The following is a 12,297-nucleotide window of genomic DNA, read 5'->3' on the forward strand; positions in this document are numbered from 1 at the left end:
CCACTTTGAGTTTATTTTTGTGTACGGTGTAAGAGAATGTTGCTGTCCAGTTCTCTCAGCACCATCTGCTAAAGAGACTGTCTTTTTTCCATTGGATACTCTTTCCTGCTTTGTTAAAGATTGGTCATACGTTTATGGGTCCATTTCCGGGTTTCCTATTCTATTCCATTGGTCTTTGTGTCTGTTTTTGTGCCAATACCCTATTGTCTTGATGATTACAGCTTTGTAGTTCAGGCTAGAGTCTGGGATTGTGATGCCTCCAGCTTTGGTTTTCTTTTTCAACGTTACTTTGGCTATTTGGGGTCTTTTCTGGTTCCATACAAATTTTAGGATTGTGAAAATCAGTGATTTTTGAGCGGAGGGAGCACAACAGCCAAAATACAACTCATCCTCACATTCAGAAATTGCCTCAGTTCTTTTTGTTTTTTCATTTTTTTTTAATGTTTATTTATTTTTGAGAGAGAGAGAGTGTGTGAGCGGGTGAGGGGCAGAGAGAGAGAGACACAGAATTCGAAGCAGGATCCAGGATCTGAGCTGTCAGCACAGACCCCTACGCAGGGCTCGAACCCACGAACCATGAGATAATGACCTGAGCTGAAGTTGGACGCTTAACTGATTGACCCACACAGGCGCCCCAGAAATTGTCTCATTTCTGAGTTTGACATGAAAATGTCCTTTACTAATTGTTAAATAAGTACCAAATATGTCTTATAAAAATGAGAAATGATTCTGACTATGCCAGATGTAATAGGAAAAACACTGCATTGGGAATCAGGACAACCTGAGTTCCAGCTCTTATACTTGTAACTTTTGTGGAGTCATCTAGTCTTTCTGTGTTGTTTTCTTATCTATGTTTAAAACATATTGTGAGTAGAGATCATTACGCACATCTCACAGTGTTCAGAGTAGTGTAGTATGAACCGAAAAGTAGAAAACATTATGAGTCTATTTATATTTTGCTGATTTTTATTTGAGTTTATAGATTGGTAGTTTATTCACTATCTTAATCAAATCTGTAAGTTTGCCTTAGTTGGTGCTTAATAGAAAGAATAAATAAATAGAAAGGTCTGTGGTAAATAGAAAAGTGTGCTTTAAAACATATTTTCTTTAAGTCCTTTTTTATGGGAATAATTGTGTTGGTTTTGTAGGTAAAAATGATATTTCTGGGGGCACCTGGCTGTCTCAGTGGGTAGAGTATGCAACTCTTGATCTCAGGGTCGTGAGTTCAAGCCCCACATTGGGCATGGAGTCTGCTTTTTTTAAAAAGTGGGGTTTCTGACTAGCATTATGCGCTTTGAATGTTTTTCCCCTGTGATGCTGGACTTCCACTGGTCTTCTTTATGTGCAATTCAGCTTGCTTTGTGAACTGTGGCATACATTTGTATAACAGTTTTTTCCTGTGCCAAACTAACTGAATCATAAGGGACTAAACTCACGATCAGAGATTGGGTAATAGCATACTTTAGCCAATACATGGATTAATCCACATGGGAACACTGAATTTGTTGTAGGAATTCAATTAACTATGCAGAGGACAGAAATCTTGTATTGTTCCCTTTTATTTTTACTCATTTTGTGCACCTTGTTCATAAGTTTGTATTTCAACTAAGAACTCATACAGTAGTGTCCATATCACATGGTTTTTAAAATACTCATTAATATTGTAAGACACATAACACTTTTCCTAGGTACCTAGGGCATCGTGTTCTGAGGAGGATATTTTATTACTGATAATTACTACCTTATATTGTCTAGGAATTTCTGAAAGTAGGACACCTGCTATTTACTTGATAAGAGTCCGTGCAGGACATGGTTAGAATAATTGCACAAAGAATATACGTTCTGTTGAGAAAAACCAATCCCATTAAATGTGTAACCATTGTTTCTAGGCAGATTATTTTCCTGCAATGCTATTTACCTATTCAAACTCTAGATCCAACAAAAGATCCAATGGAATCACGTTATAATTAAATATTTTAATGACTAAGAAAATTAACACCGAAAATTAACTCATTAAAACATAGTTGTATTTGCTTTATTATATAATTCAAAGGAAGTTTTTTATTAGAGAAAATAACAAAATGTCACAAGATTCAAAATATACCTTAATAACCTTCATATACACTTAGAGGTTCATTGTATTTCTAGTATCATTAAGCAGAACTCTCTGAAATAGTAAATACGCAGTACTGTTGCTACCTTTCATATTTTAGTACCACAATTTAAGTATACTCAACACAGCAAGTTAGTACTTGCTTTTAGTCTGCAAATGTTTTCTGAATATCAGTAATACTTGAGATTTTTATAATGTTTGTTTATTTTGAAAGAGAGAGAGTGTGTGTGCGAACAGGAGAGGGACAGAGAGAGAGAGAGAGAGAGAGAGAGAGAGAGAGAGAGAGAAAGAGAGAGAGAGAGAGAGGGAGAGGGAGAATCCTAAGCAGGCTACACACTCAGTGGGGAGAACCTGATGTGGAGCTCAAATCCACAAACCAAGAGATCATGACTTGAGCCAAAATCAAGAGTTGGATGCCCAACCGACTGAGCCACCCAGGCACCCCTGAATATCAATAATAACTTAAAAAAATAATCATTTATGTTGGGGTTCTTATTTGGGTGACTTTTCTTTTTCAAAATGTATTAATTTTGATAGAGAAAAAGCGTGCCAGTGTGTGCATGGAAGGGGGGCAGAGAGTGACAGGGGGAGGGAGAGAGAGAGAGAGCAAGGATCCCAAGCAGGACTTGATCTCACAAACTGAGGATCATGACCTGAGCTGAAATCAAGAGATGCTTAACTGACTGAGCCACCCAGGTGCCCCTTTTAACTTAATATTTTAAGTGAATAGGTCCTCTTACTTTTGGCAATTTAGCTGTGGAAAGTAATATTTACTTTTATATATTTATATATAAATATTTTATATCATATATATTATATATAAAATGTTTTTGTTATATTTATTTAATAATATTATATTATTATATATAATATATTATTATATTATTAATTATATATATATATAGAGAGAGAGAGACTACCTAAGTCAATCTATGACTAAGAGTGAACAGGAATTAGACATATCTTTTGATCTTAGCATATTCAAACAGAAAACATTTCCCCAACTGTTTTTTAAGTTTTTTTTTTTTTTTTTTAATATTTATTCAGTTTTGAGAGACAGAAACAGGACACAAGCAGGGGAGGGACAGAGAGAGAGACACACACAGAATCCAAAGCAGACTCTGGGCCCTGAGCTGTCAGCACAGAGCCCGACACAAGGCTCGAATTCATGAACTTTGAGATCACGACCTGAGCCGAAGTGGGCTCAACTGACTGAGCCACCCAGGCGCCCCACATTTGCCCAACTTTAAAAAGCTAGAGTGGGTAATGCTGAATAGGAATAAGAAAAACAATGTGTGAGAATTGTACAAGTTTCATTTATGACTAATTTAGGAACCATGTGTTCTTCATATGATTATGTTTTGAATTCTTACAATCAGTTCCTATAGGATTGTGCTTAATTAAAGGCAGTTTGGGTTTTTTTTTAATGTTTTATTTTATTTTACTTTTTAAATTTACATCCAAATTAGCATATAGCGCAACAATGATTTCAGGAGTAGATTCCTTAATGCCCCTTACCCATTAAGCCCATCCCCCCTCCCGCAACCCTTCCAGTAACACTCTGTTCTCCATATTTAAGAGTCTCTTATGTTGTGTCCCCCTCCCTGTTTTTATATTATTTTTGCTTCCCTTCCCTTATGTTCATCTGTTTTGTCTCTTAAAGTCCTCACATGAGTGAAGTCATATGATATTTGTCTTTCTCTGACTAATTTCGCTTAGTTCCATCCACGTAGTTCCATCCACCCTCTAGTTCCATCCACATAGTTGCAAATGGTAAGATTTCATTCTTTTTGATTGCTGAATGATATTCCATTGTATATATGTACCACATCTTCTTTATCCATTCATCCATCAACGGACATGTGGGCTCTTTCCATACTTTGGCTATTGTTGATAGTGCTGCTATAAACATTAGGGGGTGTGTGTTCCTTCGAAACAGCACACCTGTATCCCGTGGATAAATGCCTAGTAGTGCAATTGCTGGGTCGTAGGGTAGTTCTATTTTTAGTTTTTTGAGGAACTTCCATACTGTTTTCCAGAGTGGCTGCACCAGCTTGTATTCCCACCAATAATGCAAAAGAGATCCTCTCTCTCTGCATCCTGGCCAACATCTGTTGTTGCCTGAGTTGTTCATGTTAGCCATTCTGACAGGTGTGAGGCGGTATCTCCTTGTGGTTTTGATTTGCATTTCCCTGATGATGAGTGATGTTGAGCATTTCTTCAAGTGCTGGTTGGCCATCTGGATGTCTTCCCTGGAGAAGTGTCTCTTCATGTCTTTTGCCCATTTCTTCACTGGATTATTTGTTTTTTGGGTGTTGAGTTTGATAAGTTCTTTATAGATTTTGGATACTAACCCTTTATCTGATATGTTGTTTGCAACTATCTTCTGCCATTCCATGGGTTGCCTTTTAGTTTTGCTGATTGTTTCCTTCGCTGTGCAGAAGCTTTTTATTTTGATGAGGTCCCAGTAGTTCATTTTTCTTTTGTTTCCCTTGCCTCTGGAGACGTGTTGAGTAAGAAGTTTCTGTGGTCAAGATCAAAGAGGTTTTTGCCTGCTTTCTCCTGGAGGATTTTGATGGCTTCCTGTCTTATGTTTAGGTCTTTCATCCCTTCTGAGTTTATTTTTGTGTATGGTGTAAGAAAGTGGTCCAGGTTCATTCTTCTGCATGTCACTGTCCAGTTTTCCCAGCACCACTTGCTGAAGAGACTGTCTTTATTCTATTGGATATTCTTTCCTGCTTTGTCAAAGATTAGTTGGCCATATTTTTGTCTGTTTGTTTGTTTGTTTGTTTGAGAGAGCATGCATGGGGGAGGGGCAGAGAGCGACAGGGACAGAGGATCACTGCCTACAGCAGCGAGCCCAATGCAGGGCTGGAACTCAGAAACCATGAGAACATGAATTGAGCCAAAGTTGGATGCTCAGTGAACTGAGCCACCCAAGTGCCCCACTAAGGGCAGTTTTGTGTAACAGATAGTCTGGTAAGATTTTTCTTAGTCTCCCAAGCATCTGTCTGCAGTGTTTTCTGAGCATATTAATGTGGAAAAAAATTTGAAGAGAATATGAAAATTCTTTTAGTTTTATCTTGCCATGGGTGTTGGATTTCTTTTTCTCCTAATGGGCAGACATCACTGTGCTTTCCAAAAGACAGAAATGGCCAACTGATGCATGTAGGACGTATAGCATGGCTGTTTTTATAATGTTAAAATGAGATTTTATTGGTATACAAGTTAAGAGAAATATCATTTCCCAAGGTACTGAATCTGTGGTGCAAAATTTTAATATTTTAATGGACTTTATGATACTGAGAATTAGAGCAGTTGTGCTCATAAACAGGTTTTTTCTTTGTGAACAAAATGGCTGGAGAGTAGGAAGTAGGCACAGGTCTGGAGAAGAAGAAGCTGTTAAAAAATAAATAAATAAAAATTTAAAAACATATTGTGTCCATGGGGGGACCTGGGTGGCTCAATCAGTTAAGCGTCTGACTTCAGCTCAGGTCATGATCTCACAGTTCATGAGTTCAAGCCCCACGTCAGGCTCTGTGGTGATAGCTCAGAGCCTAGAGCCTGCTTCGGATTCTATGTCTCCTTCTCTCTCTCTCTCTCTGCCCCTCTCCCTCCCTCCCTCCGTCCCTTCCTCCCTCTCCCTCTCTCAAAAATAAACATTTAAAAATTATTTTAAAAATAATAATAAAATAAAAACATATGATGTCCATAAACAAGCAGTTCTCTTGTAATGTTCCATCATGGAGACAGGAGTGGTTGCCAGCTTTCTTTCCAGTGACCTTAGGTATTTGTTTTAACCTTTTCATTCTGGTCCATCTCTTCTTTTTCATTATCTTTGGTGCCCTTGTAATTAGATTAACCACATATCATCTGCATAAAATATTTGTGGGTAGAGCTTCTCATTTGTTCTTGGGTTGCCCATGGACACCGTATCCTACTTAGGCATACCTATGATTTTGAGTTATAATTGACATATTCCTAATGTTTTAAAAATATTGTTAGTTTGCTAATAAGGGCTCAGGTGCTCTATGATTTTATTAAAAGTTTAATATTTTTAACACTTTTATTAAATGATTGAAGAAACAGTGTGGGAAATAAAAGTGAGAAAAAACTCTGGAAAGCCTGGTACCCTAATACCATTTCACATTTACTTTCAGTGTTTTTTACATAATTATCATACATACTTTCCTAATTTTTTTACATAACCAGATCTTATAAGCATTTAAAAAAAATTTTTTTTTAATGTTTATTTATTTTCGAGACAGAGAGAGACAGAACATGAACGGGGGAGGGTCAGAGAGAGAGGGAGACACAGAATCTGAAGCAGTCTCCAGGCTCTGAGCTGTCAGCACAGAGCCTGACGCAGGCCTCGAACTCACAAACTGTGAGATCATGACCTGAGCCAAAGTCAGATGCTCAACCGACTGAGCCACCCAGGCGCCCCCTTATAAGCATTTTTTTTTAAATTTTTTTTTTTCAACGTTTATTTATTTTTGGGACAGAGAGAGACAGAGCATGAACGGGGGAGGGGGAGAGAGAGAGGGAGACACAGAATCGGAAACAGGCTCCAGGCTCTGAGCCATCAGCCCAGAGCCTGACGCGGGGCTCAAACCCACGGATCGCGAGATCGTGACCTGGCTGAAGTCGGACGCTTAACCGACTGCGCCACCCAGGCGCCCCATTATAAGCATTTTTAATATCACTGCCAAATCTCATAAAAGGAGATTTTCATTTTTAACACAGCAAAACATAACAGTTTAAAAAGTCAGATAATTGTCCAAGCTTCAGGCCCATTCCTTCCTGCCCCTAGTTTCTACTCCCCAAAGGCAACCACTTTTCTCTTTCAGCAATTTCTTCATTTACCTTAAGATTTCCAAATAATGTGATTTTATTGTTGTTTATTGTTTTATGTATTGTACATTAATGTCTTATCTACCATACCACCTGAATTCTCCCACTGTCATTATAATGAATTTTGGTCAAGAGGTGTTCAGTGTTTGTGGTTTTTTGTTTGTTTGTTTTAATGTTTATTTGTTTTTGAGAGAGAGAGAAAGAGAGACAGAGCGTGAGCGGGGGAGGGGCAGAGAGAGAGAGAGGGGTGGGGAGACACAGAATCCGAAGCAGGCTCCAGGCTCCAAGGCGCTAGCACAGAGCCTGACATGGGGCTCGAACCCATGAACGGTGAGATCATGACCTGAGCTGAAGTCGAACCTTAATTGACTGAGCCACCTAGGCGTCCTGGTGTTCAGTGTTAATATTACTTTCAATTTGTATGTAATCCCAGCTAGACCACATATGTATAATTTGTAATATATTGTAATTAGATTTACTTTCATGCATGGATTTTGTTTTCTCTGAAGTTAATGCTATGTTTCTTGTTTTATGTCTACTATTAATTCATCTCCAAACTCTTCCAAACTCACAAAAGTGAAAAATCTAACCTCAATTTTTCCACTATATCGTTAATTTTTTTTTACTGGAAATTTCCATGTGTATTCCAATCTGAACTGATTGCTTTCTAGTCTGTCATCCTGGGATTTTCCTTCACCATCATCTTGGGACTTATATTGATTTCTCTTCGGAGTTGGTACCCCTGCTTTCTGGCTTCAATAACTTCTTTCTTGGCATATTTCCTTTTAATGGTGGAGCACAAATTCTGGTAGCTTAGTGAGAGATAGTATGTGGGAGATACACATTTTTTGATGCCCTACTTGTCTGTAAATTTCTTTATTCTCCCCTAAGATTTGATTGCTAATTTGGTTGGAAGTAAAATTTTGAAGTCTTCTAGCTTTGATTTTTACTGTTGAGAATAACATCTGGTCTAATGCCATGTTCATTTCTGACCTTTTATACCTGATCTCTTTTTCTCTCTGAAAGCATTTAAGATCCTTGATACTCTACTAAAGTTGCACAAGGATATGCCTGGTAGATGGCTTTTCTTCACTGAGTTGAACACATGCAGTCCCTTCTACTTACTCTGTGGACCCATTTTCTTCAGATTCTGGGCAGTTTTCCTGCATCCCCTTTCATTCCTCCATTTCTTTGGTTCCCTTTTCTGAAGTATGTGTTGTTTAGATGGTGGCCTTCCTATCCTGATCCTCTTAATTTTCTTATATTTTTTCATCCCATTTTCTGTCTCTCTGTTTTTCATCTCCACTTTCTGGGAGATTTCCTAAAGTTTATCTTTCATCCTTTATAATATACTTTTTATTTCTGCTATCATATTTGTAATTTTTGTTACGTCTCTTCTTCATACCATCTTCTTATCATGGATGTAGACTTATTTGTTTTAGTTGTTTTGAAGGGTTTTTTTCCTCCTGCACTGTGTCTATTTTTTACTCAGATGTTACTTTTAATATTTGCTTGTTTTGTCCTCCAAGTGATTGGCTTTCCTCATGTGATCTTTGGTTGGTATTTCAATGAGGAACAAAGAACTCATTGGAGCTTTTCTGGGAAGCTCAAACTTGGAGCTTCCTTAGGTATGAGATTGATGATCATAGAGGAACTCAGCTATTCATTCATTCACTGCCCTATTTGAGCAGTGTCTGTAATTCTTTTCTTTTAGGCTATTTTAGGTTCCCCGAGAGGTATCTACAGTCTTTAGCCTGAGGACTGTCAGCCTGACTGCCAGTATTCTCCCAGCTCAGTGGGGAAGGTAACTGAGGTTTTCCCTTGTTGTAACATGTAGGCTTTTACTCACTTCACCTGTTTTATTAACCTCCTTCATCTCCCACAGCTCTGCCTGATATCTTCAAGTGTAGAGTCCCTCTGGTTCACGTAAAAAGACTCAACCTCATCTCGGGCCATAGTGGGGAGAGGTAGTAGCCTAACTGCACTGGGCTGAGTCAGGGATCTGGGAGTCCTTGAATGTAGGCTTTTAACTAATTCTCCTGCTTCCGCCCCATGTGTACTGCAATCTTCCGGGTCATCAAGCACTTTTAATTCCCGACCTTTCTGGGACTCTACAGAGCAAATGGCTTGCTTTTTTGGCTCTCTCCTTTATCCCCTCCCCAGTGCCAGAGATGTGGCTTTCAGCTTTCACGGGTCACATCAGTCTACTTTGCAGCTTCTGAAATGTTCTGAACTCCAGCTGCGCTACTGTCCTCTCTCCAGTTCATTTTGTCTTCGTTGGTTTTTTTTTTCAATCCCTTACTTCTCATTTTGGTGAGATTTCAAGAGGGATTGAAGGTAAATTGTTGTGTTTAATTTGTCTTAACCAGAAGTCTACGTGATCTTTACTATTTTAATTTTTAGTGATTGTATTTTCCACCCATTTATCATAGTTTATTCATTTGCCTGTTTTTTGAAAACATAGGTAACTTCCAACGTATTTTTTTTTTTTTTTTAGGGGTGCCTGGGTGGCTCAGTTGGTTAAGTATCCAACTTCGCCTCAGGTCATGATCTCACGGTTTGTGAGTTCAAGCCCCACATCAGGAGCCTGCTTCAGATTCTGTGTCTCCCTCTCTCCCTGCTCCTCCCTCCACTGACATTTTTTTTTTTTAATGTTTATTTTTTGAGAGACAGAGTGTGAGAGGGGTAGGGCTAGAGAGAGAGGGAGACACAGAATCTGAAGCAGGACTTCCAACGTATTCTACTTTAAGTTTTTATTCTGAGCATTTATTACTTTTGTAATATTTGAAAAACCAATAAAAGTAATACATATTTAGGAGCTCCTGGGTGGCTCAGTCAGTTAAATGTCCGACTTCAGCTCAGGTCATAATCTCATGGTTCATGAGTTCAAGCCTCACGTCAGGCTCTGTACTGACAGCTCGGCGTCTGGAGCCTGCTTCAGATTCTGTGTCTCCCTCTCTCTCTGCCCTTCCCCTGCTCATGCTCTCTCTCTCTCTCTCAAAAATAAATAAACATTAAAAAAAATTTTTTTAAGTAATACATATTTATTATTTTTTAGCTGAAAGAGAACAATATAAAGAAGAAAAGTAATTGCAGTAATACCATTACTCAGAGGTAACATTTGATAAGAGTGTGTATGAGAGAGAGAAATGAACAAAAGTATATATGTGCACATATATACAGAAATATGTATTATATATGGCGTATATATTCACTCCTAAAAATTAGAATCGTACTATATATATAGTATGCTTTTTTTTTTCAACTGTCATTATTTTGTGAACATTTTTTCATGTCATTATTCTACACCATCTTTATCGTTATTTAGTTCACTTTGCGGATATACCATTAAAAACATTCTTTAATCTTGGAGATTACAGCATGTAATACTATGAAATTATAACCAACACTTAATGTAAGAACACTCTGAATGTTTAACTTTTTTATAAGAGTTAGAAAAATTTAAAAGCTATCCCTGTCCTTTTTTTAGTAGATTGTGCCCTGAATCCTTATCTTAAAGATTTGACTTGTTGGAGCACCTGGATGGCTCAGTCGGTTAAGTGTCTGACTTTGGCTCAGGTCATGATCTTGCTGTTCATGAGTTTGAGCCCTGCATCAAGCTCTGTGCTGACAGTTTGGAGCCTGGAGCCTGCTTCAGATTCTGTCTCCCTCACTGTCTGTCGCTCCCCCCGCTCACACTATGTGTCTTTCTCTCAAAAATAAATAAACCTTAAAATTTTTTAAAAAATAAATAAAGATTTGACTTGTTAATAATTCTTGTCCTCCCGTTTATTTCCAAGTGATACATGATATTCTCTCCATCCTAATAAAGTGCTGTGGGTTATTTTTGTGATACGTATGACATCTTGGTTTTCTTGTTTGTTTTTTTTCCAATTGATGTTGATGTGTGCTTTTTTGTTTATGAGCTCCTTTTGGGCAATTTGGACTCTGTTTTCAGTTTTTTTACTATTACCTTGCCATAGAGTATCTAGGGGACATTATACTACTACAGTACTTTTAATACTGATATGACTGGAATTTTAACTCCGTTATGCTTCCACCTAAACTGGAAGAACTTAGGGAAATATGTTATATTGAGTATAAATTAAACAAAGATCCCACTATTCTCAACAAATACACACATGTATTTGTGGATTTTTAAAAATATTACTTCTTGAGTACATTCTCATGATTCAGAATGCAAAATAATATAAAAAGGTACACATTGGGAAATGTGGGTCCTATCCCATCCTTGTCCATTCTGTTCATCTCCCCTTCCCCATACAGGTAATTGCTTTTCATAATATTCTTTAATATTTCCTTATGTGAATACAAACAAAAATATGAATATGTGTTTTTAGTTTTCTCTCTTACTCAAAAGGCAGTACACTATATACAGTGTTCTACACCTTATTATTTAATTATCTTGGAAGTCTTGTTTAGTGGTGCATAGAGAACTTGCTTTTTTTTTTCTTCTTAATAGCTCTTTAGTATCCAGTTATGTAAATGGTTTATTTAACCATTCCCCATAGACAAACTCTTGGCTAACCAATGTATTGTTTTAATGTATGTTTTTTAAACTTTTTCAGGTGGATATGGACAAGAGTGGTGAAATGCGACTTATAGAACTGGATGAATCTTTCAAAAGTGAACATACTGTTTTTGTAACACCACCTGAGATCCCCCATCTACCCAATGGTGAAGAACCCCCTTTACAGTACAGGTATTCAAGAGGCAGAATGTTTGAGATTGAAAGAGAGAAGCAATCCATCATCTGTGACGTAGCTTTCTAAGGACTGTGGTATTTTCAAAAATCCAAACTTTACAGATTCCTAATTTTTAGGTGGTAAGCAAGCTTATCCCACATCCATTATTAAGTTTTGAGGTATAAAAAGAAAAGAATTATAATTTTGCATAATCTAGACTTGGGAAGCTGTATATATCTACATAAGTATCTGTTCTCATAAATGTTGGCTAAATTCAGTTAGGACTCACCCCACCAAAATGCAGCGCTTTTATTATAGATTTTGATTTTTGTTTCTCACTAAAGCTGATTTCCTCCCTTTCATCCCCTTCCCCACACACATATTGATTAATGTAATCTGTTTACAAAAATTGATATAGAGTCAATATTTGTGGCCTTGATTTTGACAATATAATTTTTTAGGCTATTAATTTTTTTGTGAGTTTTTCTTTTAAGCTGTGGAAATACAGAACTATTGGGAATTGATCGTTGTTAATTCAGGAAGTTTATTCAGACACTGCTGAGTGCTTGGGACATAGACTTGAATGATACATTGTTTACTGCTTTCAAGTCTAGTGGAAAAGAG

At 37.4% G+C, this 12,297-nt stretch overlaps 1 protein-coding gene across 12 annotated transcripts in view; it reads left to right on the forward strand.

Moving 5' to 3' along the window:
• The window catches only part of DENND4A (DENN domain containing 4A), a 131,943-nt gene that overhangs the window by 77,700 nt on the left and 41,946 nt on the right, over positions 1 to 12,297 (forward strand). For all 12 annotated transcript variants that reach the window (XM_047863233.1, XM_047863236.1, XM_047863240.1 and 9 more), the window contains one exon: positions 11,557 to 11,690. In XM_047863233.1, the coding sequence (XP_047719189.1) occupies positions 11,557 to 11,690 (134 nt within the window). The remainder of the gene's footprint in view (positions 1 to 11,556; positions 11,691 to 12,297) is intronic.

The sequence above is a fragment of the Prionailurus viverrinus genome, chromosome B3 (assembly GCF_022837055.1).
Source record: "Prionailurus viverrinus isolate Anna chromosome B3, UM_Priviv_1.0, whole genome shotgun sequence".
NCBI classification, from domain to species: Eukaryota; Metazoa; Chordata; class Mammalia; order Carnivora; family Felidae; genus Prionailurus; species Prionailurus viverrinus.